This window comes from Propithecus coquereli, unplaced genomic scaffold (genome assembly GCF_000956105.1).
Source record: "Propithecus coquereli isolate 6110/MARCELLA unplaced genomic scaffold, Pcoq_1.0 Scaffold310, whole genome shotgun sequence".
NCBI classification, from domain to species: Eukaryota; Metazoa; Chordata; class Mammalia; order Primates; family Indriidae; genus Propithecus; species Propithecus coquereli.
In genome coordinates, this window is record NW_012148731.1 from 4483174 (window position 1) to 4501830 (window position 18657).

General features: G+C 41.7%; 1 protein-coding gene across 1 annotated transcript; it reads left to right on the forward strand.

Annotated features, from left to right (window-relative positions):
- Positions 1-1297: 1297 nt before the first annotated feature.
- Positions 1298-14033, forward strand: YY1 (YY1 transcription factor; the record flags this gene model as incomplete). Its single annotated transcript, XM_012650101.1, has 4 exons — positions 1298-1470; positions 10197-10257; positions 11867-12025; positions 12866-14033. Coding segments are annotated over 4 exons (576 nt in total), but the record flags the coding sequence as incomplete, so codon positions are not given.
- Positions 14034-18657: the final 4624 nt, after the last annotated feature.

Consider the following 18657-nt stretch of genomic DNA (forward strand, 5'->3'; position numbering starts at 1 on the left):
AAAAAAGGTAGGAATCTGCACTTGGAGTGATAGAATCAACAAACCCTTATAGAATTGGGGGGAGGGGCAGGGGCAGGGCTGATTGATAGCAAAGCCAGGAAACTTAATGAATACCTCCTGTCAGGCACTTGTGGATTAACCTGTGAGAAAAACTGGCTGGTTGGAATACAGAGGGCATATGCAAAAGAGAAATAGAAGGTCAAATCAGATTTGCGAAAATGGGAGCAGACAGCCTAGAACCCAAAAAAGCCAAATTGGAGTAATTTATAGCACAGTTGAAGGGCTTGCACCAGGGATGAAAGTATCTCGGCTGTATTTTCTGTACCAGTTTATGCTTTCCAGCATCACTAGAGTAGAGAGCAGAATTGTGAAAAACAACTAAGAACTGCTAAAGTCATTTAGTTTTGAGATAGTAAAAACTTCAGTTGATGGCAGTGGGACAAAGAGAGAAAACTTACTTTATCAATAGGGTTTGGTGTCTGCGATATAGGAGATTAATTATATAGGGTCAATATGGCTTTTTTTCCCAACCTGTTGGATTTAAGGTTGGGGTACGACATACTAGTAGAGATGCCCTACATTCTTTGAACAGTTATTTATTGAGGGCCAGCTACATGCAGACTTTGAACAAGGCTCTTGGAATACTTGAAATTAAAACTGACCAACCTGTCCGTCCTCGTGGAGCTTACAGTCTAGTGGCAGAGGCTAATGAAAATCACAGCTATAATTACAAATTGCAGTTAGTGGAAATTGTGTGAGTAAAGACCATGAGGTTAGGGTGGGTGGCCTGTGATACCAGTGAGGGACTTGATAATGACCAGTATAGGTGGGACAAGGAGTGAGGGGAAACCAGAGGAGGTGGCTGCGGAGGTAGGCGAGAGGTTAACTAAGAGGCAAAGGCTATGAAATCAGATTTGAGTCAGTCATTGCTGAGTTGGTAATTACCAGGAAATGCATGTGGTGGATAAAAAGCAGAACTCTGACAAGCAGGAGGAGAAGCCAAGAAGCTGAAAATAAGCCAGTCGAAGTGGGATAGAATCAGGGAAGTGCAGTGACGAAGACACTAACAGCGAACTGCTCCCAAGAGGCTAGGGAAGAATGCTAGTATAAAGGTCTGCTGGATTTGGCAGTGAAGATTTTGGTGACCTTTGAGCAGAAACAGGATTTCAAGATTGAGGACAAAGTGAGTAGTTAAGAAATTGACGTGGTGGCTGTTAATTACCCATTTAAGAACGTGGTAGTGAAAGCAGTTTTTATAATTTTAAAATGTATTTATTCAGCTAAGATAATCTCATGATGTGTTTTAGATGAAAAAAAAGATATTGACCATGAGACAGTGGTTGAAGAACAGATCATTGGAGAGAACTCGCCTCCTGATTATTCAGAGTATATGACAGGAAAGAAACTTCCTCCTGGAGGAATACCTGGCATTGACCTCTCAGATCCCAAACAACTGGCGGAATTTGCTAGGTAAGTTATAAGAACTTATCCTTTCTTTTAATTATAGAAAGTGCTCGAATCTTGCCAGCTGTGCTGTTTTTTGCCTAAGTTACAATAGTGGTTTGTAGTCTTTCTCTAGAGAAACTTGTGAAAACAAAAACAGTCAGTTTTATTTTTATTAGTGACCATGCTATTAATGTGAGTGGCAGCATTTTAGATCCTTGTAGACAATAAGATGGGCAAATACTCTTTAATTCCATAATTGACATTGCTTGTGAGTAAATAAAATTGCACATAATTTGTTTTGAAATGGATATCCTTATACTACCTCATGACCTCTTTGTATACATTTTAAACTTGGATGTGTTGTACTGGACTAAGCTGCAGGAGATCTGGGTCTGTACTAGATTTGCCGGCTGACCTCTGGAAAGGATTTCATCAGTTCATATTTTGCTATTTCATCAGCTAAGCCTCCAGCATTTTGTTAAATTAAGCTGCCATGATAAGAAAAGGTCAGGTATTTATGGCCGGGACCCCTATGCCTGTCCAAGGTGAGCAGTCAAGAAGACCTGAACCCACTGGATGTTTGTGTGTTTGTTTTGCAATGAAATGAGCTAATAAACTCTGGAGCAGAAGACCTAATGCCTTTCCATTCCTGGGATTGAATGGAACCTAGACTAGCCCAGGAAATTTAGGCAAGGGCAGGAACAGGAAGAAAGGAATATGTGTGTACTTGCACATTCTAAGAACAGAGTAGGACACCATTTTTCTTTCTCGAGAGCTTACTGGTGGAGGGAAAGAACTGGAATCCCTGGCGTGTCTGTCTTCCCTGCTGGGCCCCTCCTGGCCCTGCTGAAAACAAGGGTGGGCAACTGCTGCCACTGGGATCCTGTTTCCCCACTTGTGCAGTGGGCATAAGAATCCCACTGTGACTTGATGAAGAGGGTTCTTACCCTTCTGTCCTTTTCTCCTTTTCTCCAGTGAAACTACAGCTTTAGAGAATATGTTCATTGATTTATTTCTAATTTATCGTGGCTTAACAAAGTTAAGGCTCTATCCTTTTCTTGATGACATATTCCAGCTTTTATTGCCATTTACGTTTCAAATACAATTATGTGAATCAAATGTTAACTGCCCTTCTCCCCCCAAAAAATACAAATAAAAACTGAATCTGTAGGGTACTTAGCAGTAAGGTTAGAGTTTTTGGACAGATTGAGCCAAGTCTGCCAGTATTCAATGTTGTCATACATTCTTAAAATTAGCCAGCTATTCCTTATGTGCTCAGGATTCGGAGATGGAACAAAGGAATCAAGGAAAGCTTTATGGAGGGGTGGCATTTGATTTGGGCCTGAAGAACATAGAGTTGTGATAGGTAGAGATGGAGGGGTTTCCTGGGAATTAGGGTGTACATGGAAATGATTAGGTAATTTGGAACCAGATCATTAAGGTCCATGTATCCTGGGACCAACCCCTGTGGACTTTTTAGTATGCAGTGGGCAGCTGCTAAAGGTTTTTGAGCAGTAGAGAAGGGGGCTTTAATTTGAGAGAATTACTTTGCAGCTGTCTATCCAGGCTGGATTGTGCAGGTACAATCAGGTAGTGGGAGAGGTCAGTTGAACAAGAACTAATGAAAGCCTAAGCTAGAATTGTGGTAGTCGGTTAGTAAAATAATAAATGTGATAGAAATTGCAGGAGACAATGGAAAAGATTTAGAAATGGATTGACTGTGTATGTAGGGGTGTTGGGGGACAAAAAAGAAGAATCAAAATTGACAAGCTTCACTCCTTAGGTGACAGGGAAGATTGGGAGAAAGCTCTGGTTTAGGGTTCAGAGCAGGCAGTGTTGGGTTAGAGATGCTAATAAATCGTCCATGTTGGACTTGAGATGTTTTTAGGAAGTAAGTTAGGGCTAGAGTCATCTGATAAGGGAAGGAGTGGCTAAAGGCATGAAAATGTTAAGTAATCTCTTTGAGGGGAGAGATTTTGGAAGGAAAAGACCCCAGCATAAAATCTTGGGGGAAACCCTTGTATTTGTAGGGTAAGAGGAACTAGTGACAGCGTAGAAGCATCATTGAGAGAAGTGGGAGGAGACTTAGGGAAGTACAGCCTCACAGTAGCCAGTGAAGAAGTTTCCAGAAGGTACAGGGAGAGGGAGGAATAAAATCTCTTTAGATTATATATTGTGAAGTAATTTACATGGAGGGGCAAAGAAAGGACTGGAGCAAAGTCTGAAAGAGAAGGGGAAACCAGGGGTAGTGAACAGGTAGGAGTAATTAGGTGTTAGTGACCCTTGGCATTGTTCACACTCCCTAGAGAATTGGAGCAGCTGATAGGAGAGCTTGTCCCCAGTCCTCCGAACAGAAAATCCAGGGGCACGTGTCAGAACCTGAAAGCTTCCAGTGAGATAGGCCATCTACAAAAGTGATAGACCTGAACGAGACTTTTCTTCAATAGCAGCAGTTAATTAGGAGACAATAAAACATTGAGAGGAAAAGTTGTTATAAACGTAGAATTCTTCATCCAGCAAAACTGTCAGTCAAATACAAGGGCAAGAAAATGACAGTTTTAGAGACCTATGGATTCGTTTTATGTCTCACCCTTTCTGAGAAGTTATTTGAGGGTATACTACAGCAAAATGAAGATGGACCTCAGAAGGAAGACTTCTGGTGAAAAACAACCAAGAGGACAGCTCTGCAGCAGGCGGGAAACACATTCAATTTAGACTAATAAGTCAGCCAGCTTTAAGAGTTTCTTCAAGAACAGTCAGTGTCATTCTGTAGTGGATAGAATGAGTAAGAAGTGTGGTAGTGCCTATGGCCACACTGCCCTGAACGCGCCCAATCCCGTCTGACCTCAGAAGCTAAGCAGGGTCGGGCCCGGTCAGTACCTGGAAGGGAGAAGTGTGGTAGTGTGGAAAAGGGTCTTATAAAAAAGAAAAGGCAATCAGGAACTTTCCTGAAAAGGGTCAAGGGGCTAGGGCTAAGAAAGCCGTGGCCTAAAAATTGGGCATAATTTTGACAATATGTAAAGAGAGAGGACTCACATGACCTGAATCCAGCAAGAGTCTCTCTTTGGGACTTGGAGCTACTGTTTTGGACTTGTAGAGCAAGAAGTGTAATCCTAGCACTGTTTAACCCTACAGTAAATAGCAATATTTATATACGCAAAATACAAATATAAACGGTGGTTTTTTGTTTTTTTTTAAATCAGCCTGTTAAGCGTTTTATGTATAGAGTAGAATGAAATCTTGCTCTCTTGACAATATGTAAAAAGTAAAGACGCAGAGTTTGGGCCCTGTGAGGTGATTGAGGGTTGGACTCATTCTCATCCTCATTCTGCATAGTATCTCTTGAAGATCATGTTAATCTAAACAAATCTCTTTAATTGGAGGTGGTGGTAGCAAGAAATATTTGATCTGGGTTGCCCTATTTTGTTAGATCTTCACATTTTGAGAATGTGTAACAGTTGAATAGGATTTTCTGGAGGCCCCAGAATTGGTGACTGGGACTCTGAAGACTGAAGATGAAGAGGCACCAAGAGTTTCAAACTGTTGGAGAGCAGACCACATCTTCCTCACTGATTAAGATCCACAAAACTTGCTCTGATGGCCTCCATTCCTCATCGCCTGCAACCCTGACTCACGGTGGCATTGGAGGCCCTGAGCTGTGGGCTTAGGGTAGAGTGTTAGCTGTATTCCCCTCTTCTCCATGTCCTGGAGTGATGGCATGCTGAACTGGACTTGAAATTGACCAAAGAATGTTTTAGGCTCCTGCCACACTCAGCCTAGACTGCTTAGTAAGTCAGTTACAGGTACATTGTGGGCAAAGTATAAGAAGTAATGACTTTCATTTGAAAGTCATGGCATTGGGGAGGTGGGCACTATGGGTGACATTGTTTTTTCCAGATATGTCTGTTTGGTAAATACTTTAAAAAGTAGTCAGCGAGTGGGACTTGAGAAGTTCCATTTCCCAGTTAAATTGCCAACCTTTGTGTGTATTTCATTAACTAAAGTTAGACCTTTGAAAACCTTTGGTCTAGAAAGATTAAAATAAATAGTGGTTAGGGCAATCCCAAATTAGTTTTGTTGTTGTTGTTAACTACTCACCTTGAGTCTTTCAGAGGATTAAAGATGAAATGGGATAATGGAGATGAAAATACCTTAAAACACTTCAGTATCATCCCATGAATATATGCTGTCTATTTAAGAGATAGTTGATTAAACAAACTTTGTTTCATTTGGCTAAGGCAACGTCTTTGCATAAAGAAGAGAGGTGGATCATGCTTGCAAATGGTAGCTGTATAACACAGGAACTTCTGCTCCACCAGCACAGGTCAAAATTGGTGGTTCTGGTCTGGAACTCAACTTAAGCTTATTTTGTAAGGAAGAGGCTTATTTTCATTAAAGAATCACCACTCCAAAAATGTTTTATCTGTACTCCTGGGACATTTGGAGGTTTCAATTAGTTGGAACTTTTGGTTTACACAGTGCTCTGCTGAAATTGTGACTGAAAGTTCCTACAAATTTGGGTTCTGGGCTCTAATCTTCACAATGTTCCTCTCGTATATGCCAGAATAAGATATTATAAATCCAGCATAGGGAGCATATTCTTCACCTTTAGTTGAATAGGAAACTTCTGTGGTTGGGTACCTGGCTCCTCCGTACACATGTAATAGGTTGAGGGGTGCTTCTTTACTAGTGCCATTCTTTCTCCAGTCCCTCAGTCCTTTAGTCAAAAGGGTGGTTTGGAGCACCAGAACCATTTGGGGTGTTAAGCACAACTGGCATGATGTTTTTAAAGAATGAACTCATTTTTAGCCCCAACTTTAACCATAACACCCTAACCCCTTAAACCCTAATGCTAACCCTCACCTTCACCCTTACCCTAACTCTAAACCTAACCATTAACCCTCACCCTAATACCCTAACACTATCCCTACACCAAGCCCTAAAAAAAAAAAAAAAACAAAAAAAACCACTTTTTTAGTGAGGCCCATTTAACACGTAGCCAGTGGTAATGATAGCTGTCATTTCCTAAGTGCTTAACATACATCATCTCTTTTAATCCTTGCAACTCCAGTAGCATACCTTTTTACAGAATAAGAAACCAAGGCTGAGAAGTTAAGTAGTTTGCTCAAGGTCATACAGCTAGTAGAAGTCAGCTCCAAGTCATGCATCCCATACTGTCTTGTTCATAGTGTCTATGCTGTTGTCATCATTGTCTCTGGGTTCAAAAAGATCCGTGTAAAGTATCACAGTCAGTGAATGGGAAACTCAAATCTTAGTTACCCCTGAATAGTTTGGGAGGGTTGAGAAGATATTCTTAGTAGTGGTGTATGATTTTAGTCTTTACTCACAAAACAAAACGCTTTCAGCCTAAGTGAACTTTTTGAAAAATGACCTTTCCATTGTTTGCATTCGATTAAAATGTAAAATGTACCAATATATATAGCCACATTTGCCACACAGTTGTGAAGGAGGAGGAGGAGATTTCTAAAGACTACCACACATTTTGAAAATGCCATTTTAAGAAAAAAATACCACTGATAACAAAATTAAGAGTTGGATAAATGGTACACGAGACTATTCTTTACTTTAGTACATACTTGAAATTTTCCATGATAAATGTCTTTTAAAAAATTGAGTTCCTGGGAATAAATCTAAGAAAATATATGGTAGGGGCTTAATCCTCCTTAATTCAAGTTTATTAAGATACAATTTTACATTCAGTAAAATTTACCTCATTTGGGTATGTCCATTCTATGAATTTGGACAAACACAGTCATGTAGCCATCTCCACTGTGAGCACAGAATGCTTCAGTGGAATCCTCAAAGAATAAAATTTCTTAATTCGAAAGTTTGAAACTTAGTTCTTTTTTTTTTTTTTTTTGAGACAGAATCTCACTGTCTTGCCTGGACTAGAGTGCCGTGGCGTCAGCCTAGCTCACAGCAACCTCAAACTCCTGGGCTCAAACGATCCTCCTGCCTCAGCCTCCCAGGTAGCTGGGACTACAGGCACGCACCACCATGCCCGGCTAATTTTTTCTATTTTTAGTTGTTTGGCCAGTTTCTTTCTATTTTTAGTAGAGATGGGGGTCTCGCCCTTGCTCAGGCTGGTCTCGAACTCCTGAGCTCAAACGATCCGCCCACCTGGGCCTCCCAGAGTGCTAGGATTACAGGCATGAGCCACTGCGCCCAGCCTGAAACTTAGTTCTTAATGTACATTTTAAAATTAATATTTGAATGGAATAGAACCTTTCATGTGAATCACTGTTGTTTTTCAAGCTGATCTAACCTCCAGGTGGTAGGTACAGTGGCACCAAACTTTTGTCCTACTTGGTTTTGTGAACTTAGACCAAAACTCTAGTCAAGTCCAAAAGAGCTTTAAAAAGAAAAAAAGCACTCTAGGATTTATTGGTATTTAGGATAACAAAAGCTAATCAGATCCCTGTTACACAAAAGGCACTTAAAAAATTATTCACTTTATGTGGTAATAGAGATTGAGTATCCCTTATCTGAAATGCTTGGGACCCAGTAGTATTACGGATTTGGGGATTTTGCATATACATAATGAGATATCGTGAAAGTGGACCCCAAGTCTAAACATGAAATTCATAGAATTTTGTGCGTGAAACAACAGTTTCGACTGTCTTTTGACTGCAACCTGTCACACGAAGTCAGGTGTGGAATTTTCCACTTGTGGCATCATGTCAGTGCTCAAATAGTTTCAGATTTTGGAGCATTTCAGATTTTGCATTTTTGGAGTAGGGATGTTCAATCCGTGATCCATTTACATGAAAGAAAGAACGAGTATTCACAGGGTTAGAGTGAGGGAGGATACCAGACTAAAAATGTTCTAGTAGAACTTAAAGCAGAAATTGTCAAGTACAGTCTTGAACAAACTCCGTGGAGATGAGTAATAGCTACCAGATACATTGTTCCTCCTATACTCTTCCAGGGCATAGAAAATTTAACCAGGTGATTTCACAAGTTCAGGTTTTATAAAGTAACGTGGATCCAGGTAATCCTTTTCCCAGATCACAGTGAAGGAGGACATTGTTTGGGCCTTTGTTAACTTAAAGATGACAGAAATAATCGTTTTTTTTTAAGATGTAATCTTTTGTAAATTAGCTCTTACTGTTAAAGAATCACAGACTTGGTTGTTTACTAAATATGGAGGGGTGTGAGATGGCAAAGCTAGGGAACAAAAAGAAAATCTGTTTCAAAGTTATAAATCATCTCTAGGTTTTCTAGGAGCTCTTAATTTCTCACCCCTCTACCACACACAGATCTGTAGGGAGTATATGGAGAGAAAGGTGGGTTGAGAGGAGATAGCAGGTAGGTAAGTTACCAAATTAGCAGGCTCTCTAGGTAGTAATTTCACACAGGTCTTTCCCAGGCTGTGCCCACGTTAGCAGGACTCTTGTTACACGTGAGCTTCCAAGCCCATGACCAGAAGTAGGATCAGAAATCTCTGTCATTTAAAATAAATGCTCTTATTTTTGGAAAAATTGTAATCTCCCACCCCCACCCCTAAAAGTCAATGCTATAATAAAAATTAAACAATATATAGAATATGTGGTGTTCTCACCTGTCCACTAGGGGCTCCTTCCCAAAGTAACCAGTGCTAATGGTTTGTTGTCTTTCCTTCAAGATACATTTTATGCTTATGTATATAAATCTTCATTTAAAAGGACTATTCTAAAAAAAAAGGACTATTCTGTACCCTTCTTTAAAATGATACATACTTTTTAAGAGACAGGCTCTCACTGTGTTGCCTAACCTGTAGTGCAGTGGCTATTCACAAGTGCAATCATGGCACACAACAGCCTCAAACTCCAGGCTAAAGCAATCCTCCTGCCTCTGCTTCTGGGGTAGCTGGGACTACTACAGGCATGTGCCACCATGCCCAGCTAAAATGATATATCTTTTTTTTTTTTTTTGAGACAGGATTGCTCTGTTGCCTGGGCTAGAGTGCCATGGCGTCAGCCTAGCTCACAGCAACCTCAAACTCTTGGGCTCAAGCGAACCTCCTGCCTCAGCCTCCTGAGTAGCTAGGATTACAGGCGTTCACCACCACGCCCAGCTAATTTTTTCTAATTTTAGTCATCCAGCTAATTTTTTCTATTTTTAGTAGAGACAGGGTCTCACTCTTGCTCAGGCTGGTCTTGAACTCCTGAGCTCAAATGATCCTCACGGCTGGCCTGAAAATGATAAATCTTAATGATCATTTGTATCAGTACGAAATGGACCCATATTGGACCCACTTTGTGTTTTTTTAAGTGGGTGTGTAGAGATGTGTATTTTTAAGATACTCCATGTTCAATGTTCTTTTAAGGCACCTTTAGCATCGCAGCAGCTGCTTTTGGATACCTTGCCCTACCTCCTGCTAGATTTGTCTGTAGTTGTCTAGGCTGTTGATCTTTTATAGTTTTTAAAGAGTTCAAAGGAAAGAGCAAGTATTTGAATCACACAGATCGCAGTGTCATTGCAGGCTGCACCAGCTTATAGCTGTGAGACTGTAGGCAGCAACTCGCCCTTTCTGAGCTTCAGCACCCTTATCTATAAAGTGGGAAGGCTGCGTCACAGTCATTGGCGCTCAGTGTCAGTTGTCTGATCCTTTCTCCTTACAGAAGCGTATTATAATTTTAGTTTTGTTACCTATAAGGAAAGCATGTTAGGGACTATATGATTTATACCAGTTAAGTCTGCCCACTCCTACAAATCTGTCTGTCTCTCTCTTTTTTTCTTTTGATAAGAATGAAGCCAAGAAAAATTAAAGAAGACGATGCTCCAAGAACAATAGCTTGCCCTCATAAAGTAAGTAATGCTAGGGGGAAAGTGTTCATCAAACTGTCAGTGAAGCTTTAGAGAGTTTATAAGAAATTTGCACAAGTCAACCTTAAGATAGTGGGTTGTATCTCACTCTTGGACATTTATGGGATCATAGGCTTGTTATTGAATTTGTAAATTATTTCGAATATTGCTAAAATAAGCTAAATAAAGACTTCATAATTTCCTTCACAATTTTTTTTTTTTTTATAAATTTGACCCTGTTAATTGTGCATTACTAGAGTGGTACTTAATTGTTTTCAAATATAGCTAGTCTTTAAAATAAAAAGGTAATCTGAAAAGTACTTCAAGATATTTGTTGGGGTCTACTTTCAGACTTAACTTGGATGTAAAACTAACAGAATAACGCAAGTATCGCATAGGTACAGAGAAACAAAGGGGGAGGAATTATGAATGGAATAAATAATTTTTAAAAGTTAAAAATTGGAGAAGGATAAAGTTAGCTCATGATATTGCCCCCATACTGACTATGCATTCACAAGTTTTTTGCGTTCTTTTTTAATGATCTTTATATGGAGATTTTAAAATGTGATGATTTTCACTGGGGCCAAAGATAAGCACTTGAAAACAGTTAAGCCTTAAGTGCCTGTCATCTCTCTAGCTTCTCTGTATACCTCTTTCCGAATTAATTTTTTTAAAGTTTTCTTTTACTTATAATTGACACGTAATAACTACATATTTATGGGGTGCAGTGTGATGTTTCAATGCATGTATATATCGTATACCAATTAAATATTTAAAATCTCATTTTCTAAATGGAAACTCAGCCTAGAGGTCAAGGTGAAAAAACTGTGGCTCCCCCTCCTGCCTGTGAAGCTGTCCAGTGGTGACTTGTGCTGTCCTTCTGTCACGCTGTCTTATCATTTCCCCCATTCACCCCATTATTGGGCAACAACTGCAGAAGAAATTGTTAAGGACACGCTTCTCTCGAACACCACACATCCATCTGCCTCCCCCTTGCACTGGTATCAGTTTGCCTGCTTCTTCCTTTTCTAGTGTCTCACAAAATAAATTTCTTCTGTAGTTGCCATTCCTTGGAGACCCTCTTGCTTCTTTCTCTGTCAAGAAGGGGAAAGAGGCAGAGAGAGAAGAGGGAACAGTAGGCGATGGAGAATGACAGCCCATTGTTGCAGCACAGAATACGGGGCCCACCAAAGGTAGTGGTGGACTACCGTCATTTTAACTCCATTTATTTATCAGTGCTTCTGTTACTTCATTTTGGGGGACATAGTTGGGTGAGGCGGCTGTGGTGTAGCTGGAAGCCAGGGTGTTGGGTTCTACTCCCAGTTTGGCTACTACTAGTTGTGTGACCTTGGGCAAGTCTACTTAAAGGCATCTATCTCTAAGCCTCAGTTTCCTCATCTGTGAAACAAGGGTTTGCATTAAATGATAAGTACTTTTCTGCTGTCTGTTTTTGTCTTAGATTATTGAATGTTCTATTGTAATACGAAGTAAAATTAAAATGGGGGGGTGGGGAGGTTGTTTTGTTTAAATATGTCAGTAAAGGCTGTTAAGTGGTTGAATCCTTTCTAACAGTTTGCAGTGTGAACCACTAAGCTTCTTTCTCTGTTTTAAGGGCTGCACAAAGATGTTCAGGGATAACTCTGCCATGAGAAAACATCTGCACACCCACGGTCCCAGAGTCCACGTCTGTGCAGAATGTGGCAAAGCTTTTGTTGAGAGCTCAAAACTAAAACGACACCAACTGGTTCATACTGGAGAGAAGCCCTTTCAGGTAGAGCCAGTTCCTTCTCCCCTCCATACTGCCTTGCCCTTCTGAACACAGCAGGCGAGGGCAGTGTGGTGACGGCACAGGAGGTGCCAGCCCAGAGTCAGGGTCTTATTTTTGCTCCTTAATGAGAAACAGAAATGGTCTCCTGCTGAGCCACAGGAGCAGTTGCCCAGCCTCTTGACTCCCCACGTGTGATCTGTGGTACTGGACACAGAATGTATCGGTGTTTGTGGAGCGCGCTTTATGGCAAGAGAAAAACAGCATTGTTCAGGAATAAACCTAAAACTAAGTTTCTAGTTATATTCACTGTGGGATTGAAGTAATTTATTTTTGGTGGTTAATAGTATATTGAATTACTAATTGACAGGGAATTTCTAAAATTTTATGAGAATAAGTATAGGTAGTATGTTATCTTGTTTTAAGCGTGTAATAGTGAACAGACTAGCAGTGCAGCCAGTAAATCTAACATGATTCTTTTTGGATAACTGACACTAGGAACTTCCTTAATCATTTCTGTTTTACTATTGGCAATATTTACGAAATATTTTCTAGGGCCTTAACCTGATATTTAGGATAATTCTTGCCATTTTGCCAAGGGGTTTCTCTTACATTGTGTTTAAACAATTCAGGAGGGCTATCCATGGGTTTTAGGGGTTGTCCAGCCTGTGGAGTTAGAGATCCCTGGCCACTAATTTTAGAGTATATCTAGAAAGTTTGCCTGGGGTAGGGAGGAAAAGTGTTTGGTAAAATAAATAGACTGTCCTCTACCAAAGCAGTGAGCTTCTGACTTCCCGGTCTGGTCACAGTTGCTGAGTGGGTTGATCTCTGGTCTTTCCTCGACAGTGCACATTCGAAGGCTGCGGGAAACGCTTTTCACTGGACTTCAATTTGCGCACACATGTGCGAATCCATACCGGAGACAGGCCCTATGTGTGCCCCTTCGATGGTTGTAATAAGAAGTTTGCCCAGTCAACTAACCTGAAATCTCACATCTTAACACATGCTAAGGCCAAAAACAACCAGTGAAAAGAAGAGAGAGAAGACCCTTCTCGACCACGGGAAGCATCTTCCGGGAGTGTGATTGGGAATAAATATGCCTCTTCTTTGTATATTATTTCTAGGAAGAATTTTAAAAATGAATCCTACACACCTAAGGGACATGTTTTGATAAAGTAGTAAAAATTAAAAAAAAAACTTTAATAAGATGACATTGCTAAGATGCTCTATCTTGCTCTGTAATCTCGTTTCAAAAACACGGTGTTTTTGTAAAGTGTGGTCCCAACAGGAGGACAATTCATGAACTTCGCATCAAAAGACAATTCTTTATACAACAGTGCTCAAAATGGGACTTCTTTTCACATTCTTATAAATATGAAGCTCACCTGTTGCTTACAATTTTTTTAATTTTGTATTTTCCAAGTGTGCATATTGTACACTTTTTGGGGATATGCTTAGTAATGCTATGTGTGATTTTTCTGGAGGTTGATAACTTTGCTTGCAGTAGATTTTCTTTAAAAGAATGGGCAGTTACATGCATACTTCAAAAGTATTTTCCTGTAAAAAAAAAAAAGTTATATAGGTTTTGTTTGCTATCTTAATTTTGGTTGTATTCTTTGATGTTAACACATTTTGTATAATTGTATCGTATAGCTGTATTGAATCATGTAGTATCAAATATTAGATGTGATTTAATAGTGTTAATCAATTTAAACCCATTTTAGTCACTTTTTTTTCCAAAAAATACTGCCAGATGCTGATGTTCAGTGTAATTTCTTTGCCTGTTCAGTTACAGAAAGTGGTGCTCAGTTGTAGAATGTGTTGTACCTTTAACACCTGCTGTGTACATCCGTGTAACAGAAAGGGCGACAATAAAGCAGCAATCCTAAAGCCAAGGACATGGCAGAGAAAGATCTGTAAGCACAGTCTTATTTTCTTCTGTTGTCCAGAATACTTATAATTCTTGAGCCTCCCAGAAATTGGAAGCTAAATAAAGCAACTCAAGTTTCCTTTATTTTGCACTCAATTACAGTGATTTGTGGTTAAAGCAATGCATGAATATTTTAATACTTCTTACATGTCCTGAATTCTGAAAGCGAGTAAGTAAAGTAACAGGCATCCCGAGTTAAGGAGCTACCTCAGAGTGCCCCTGCAGGCATGTGAGTGAAGCATCTGCCTCGGCCTGAGCGCCTCCCAAGGTAAGGCGCTAGCTGGCAGTGGGGCGCGCAGAGGCGAGACCAAGCCCTTCCATCACCCGGGCTGCCTTCAGAGCAGCTTCAGCAGGCTCTCTAACAGGGAATGCTTACAGTTGGTGGTTATTAGGCTTGAGAGCCTTGTTCCTCCATCCAGTGGAGTCCTTACTAAATGCTAGCAGATGTGGCAATTGGGCGCCAGTAGCTTAATTTCATGCTTCTAAATGGATACTGGGTGCAGATTGGCGAGGTTGATTAGATTATTCAGAAATTGTGCTCAATGAGTACTTTACCTCTCACATTGTGACCTCTTAAATATACGATTATAATTTTGGATTTTCCTTAAGGTTAAATACCAGACTTGCTGAAAATATTTTATAAACTGCCGTGATACAGCAAAATTCCATTTATTCAAAATGGAAAGATACTGTGTGTCTTCCTATGCTATGTATGCTTGACTCTGCAAGATGAATGACAAACTAAGTAATACCATATTTATTTACAAAATGGCCAGGACACCATCAGCTCAAACATGTAGCCCAATCTCTTACAGCTTCTCCATTGGTCCTATACAGGAGGATGGGTGACCGTGTGGCTCTGTGGAGTTTTGAAGTGCCTTTTGAATCATGAATGAAAAATATAACTTGAGGCCCTTTTTTTATTCGTCCAGCATCTGTTATCCATTGGTAGTTTGATGGAACTGAGTTAATCAGAAGACCCCAGCTGTTCTCTGGATAAGCCAGGCTTTGCTGTGTCTGGCAGTCAGGAGCGAGGTAAGCCCCTGGTGGAGATGCCCTTCACAGCTGAGTGCCCTGATTAGAACGTGGGATTCTTTGACGAGACTTGGGCAAAGGATTCCACTGATGTCAGTACCTGCCTTCCCCACTGTCAGGTTGAGCAGTCCCAGTGTGACCGTACTGAAATGTCACCCTAGTTGGTGCCTGTAGCAGGAGTCCAGAGCTGCATCACCCTTGCCCAGCATTATGCTGCACTGAAGCCTGGCCCTGGCACTGTCTTCAGGACCCTGCCCAAGGGCCCACAGCAGAGCACACCTGTGCTGTGGAGAAGTCCTGCCAGCAGCCCTGGGAGCCATGCCATGACGTGCAGGAGCCAGGCTCCCGGTGGAAGGAGGCCCCTCTTCCTCTGTGCCTTGATTCCTAGGGGGATGCCTTTGGCCATCTCTTCTGTCCCTTTCTGTCTCTGAGTGGAATAGTCATCACTCCCCTTGACTGATTTCTCTGTTCACATGTTTTCTCTCAGTCTGCAGAGTTAACTTCTGTAAGGAGTTCTATCTGGGATTCAAAGCAAACTTAATGTACAAGTACCTTGCTGACATAGCACTCTGAATCTCCAACAATAATATAGGAAACTAATAAATGAGCAGCACTATAAAAAGTAGAGGGAAGTCTCATTGGGTTTAGCGTGAACCCGTTTTGCTTGTGGTTAGAATTTATAATTTTGCTAAAGATGTAATTTACTAAAATTTGAAATGGTGTTCTAATAGTCCATTGTCTTGAGGATTAATCTAATTTATAAGTAATACTGATAGACATATTTTCTTACATCTGAGCAGAATAAATGCATGTTTCTAGCATATGTAATATAAAAACTCCAGAGGATAAGTTTACACTTAACAAGATGTTGTTTTCTATTTTTGAATTTATTATTTCCCCCTTTTTGTTAGTGGGGTTGAGAAGGGGGAGCATAATATTTATATAAAGAACTGTCACCCCAGGGTGACATTTATTTTCCAAGGTGACCCTGAACTCATGCTATGCTGTTGGTTTCATATGGTGTTTGTATGCTTTGCCTAGACTCAAGTCCTGGGGGTTTGGGGAAAATCAAGATTTTTTTTCTATTTGGTTTAACATACAAGTTCTTCTAAATGTCACTTATTTTGCTAAATAGTATGCACATTGCCTGCCCATGTTTCTAAGCAGAGTTCAAGTTCATTTCTTTACAAATAGGTGAGTCTCTTCAGTCAGGAAGAAGCCTACCCAACAAGTCATTTGAGAGTTCTTAGGTGGGTTTGCTGCTGCCCCAGTATCTGTTGTTTACACTCTGCCTAGCAAAACTTACCTATTTTAATGTGCCTCAGATCGGTCTCAGACTAGAGTTTATCTGTGGTACAGGGAAACCAGGCCCCCTAAGATAAGTTTTGTGAATTGGAAACCTAACGATTCTATCTATCACCCATTCCTGCTATGGCGGAGAGAAGCGATCACTTCCTGTGTCTCTGATCCTCTGTGATCTGGAATCAGTGTGGCTTAGGAAGTCCTTGTTAGTCTTTAATTCCGTAAGTTCCCTCTGTTTTCTTGACATCTGACCACCGGAGCAAGCAAAGATCCCAGAGGTCAAAACAGTAGTAAGAGCTAAAGCTGCTCACAGGTGTGTACCTGATGGCCACACCGGTGCCATGAGGTTTCCTCCTAACTGCTCTGATGGCCTGCTGAAGCCAGCTCCTTGCCTGTCACTGGACTGCGTTGGACCCCTGGCCGTAGGGGACACTTGTGTCCCTTTGTCCCAGCTCCATTGGCATTAGTGCGATCATAGCGCTTCTTCAGAATTCAGGCCCAGGAGGTCCTGGCAGGTGCATTCCACCCAAACCCAAGACGGGGAGGAAGCTGAAAGTTGAAGATGTACTTCCTTGCGGTTCTGGTCATGCACTTCATAGCCCGCTCTTTGACTTTCCAGAAGGTACCCCACGGTTTCGGAGTCACCAGTGACTCTTTGGCATTTGACTGGCTGGCTGGCTGGCTAGCTATCATTCACCCTAAATTACTGACCTTTGAATTTATCTTGTTACTGCTCAGATGTGGGCAGGTGCCCTGGTTGCCCGAAGATGGTTTAAGTGCAGGCCCTTCGGACAAGCGGCATCAGGCAGGAGAGGGCTGGCCTCTCATCCACAGGAGGGCAGATACAGGGCTAAGAGGCTTTCTGGCATCTGCTCCAGGCCTGAGTGGTCAGTATGGTGCTGGAGAGGACCTTTGAGCTGGGACTGTTTGGAGACTTGGTGGAGGGACAGGTGGCGTGTTGTTCATGCACATTGCCCGGTCCCCCTTAGTAAAACTGGAAGGGAATGTTGAAGTTGTATATTGGCATTAGGTCAGCAGGCAGATCCTACCTCCCACAAACTGGGTGCAAGAAGGCGTGAGCTGCCAAATGGAGGGCTCTGGCCATGCTGGGCATCCCAGCCCCCTTGGTTCCGGCTAGCATTCTGGGAGTCTGCAGAGAGGGTCAGTGTGGTGGCATCTCATTCATCGGAAGTACAATGATTGATTTTCCACAAAGTGGCAAGTTTGATCAAATTGACTGCTCTTCATCAGACACTCAGCCACTGTAAGAAACAGCATTGGGGTATGTGGGAGGGGCAGCTTGCTGTGGTCTGTTCTGTTGGCTGCTCTTGGGGCTGCAGGGTATCTGCATATGTTATGGAGGGGAGATGGGCATCCGTACCAAACAGGATAACCTTTTCTCTGCAACATGCATACCCGTTTTGAGGCTCTGTTAACCTACTACAGATGGTGAGAAAAATTCTGTTTTTGTTCACTTTCTGGTAATTTCTGTAGGCCCTGACTCAAGGACTTAGCATTGTGTCTCATGTACATCTTTTTCTTAAGTGTTCTTTGCCATTTCTGGAATTGTCCTTGGTTTTTCCTTAGCTCATAGGTCATAGACGCAGAAATATTATAGTGTTTAAGGCATCCGCATCAAGCATCAGATGGCTTTGCATCCAGAAAAACATTGATAACTCAGTTTGAAGCACCAAGCATGTGTAACATGGCTCTATAAAATACAATAAATGCATAATGTTAAGCTTTTTAATGCCTGTGGTTCTTGTTTGTTCCTCACTCCTCTAAGCCGCCTCTTTTGCCCTTCATTACACATTAAAGCCAGTGATAAACTTTGCCTGGTCTAGGGGTTGCCAGAACTGCCCGGGGTAGATCCTTGTGGCTTTCCTTTGCGCACGGGAATGGAAACTCTCAGGATTCGGTCTCAAACCTGCCAGAAATGCTTCCTTAACATAGCCTTGCAGCTCCAAGATGGACTGATGAGCCAGAAGGAGTTTTAAGGAGAACCTCACCCACTTTTGAGAAAGTGCAAGCACAGCCCAAACGAAGTTCCTGGGCAGCTGAGCCTGTGATTCTGTCAGCCCTGGAAGCTGCGGAGCCAAAAAGAAAAGCTTACTGACTGGGATGGACTCTCGGAAGAACTCAGGAATACATGCCGAGAGCTACTTAGGATTTGGCCAAAGGCAAAGTGCAGCGCCGCATTTTCCCCCCTGGCTGGAGCCCCGTGTCTGAAGTGCTGTGCTGCAGAGTGAGACTCTTTAATACACGTCACTTTTGTTTTTGCTACTGACAGAAGCGGCTGCTGACAAAACGTTGCTGAGGTGGCAAGTCCCAGGCTCGCGTGCGCCCAGGTGGCCGAGCGAAGGCCCGAGGC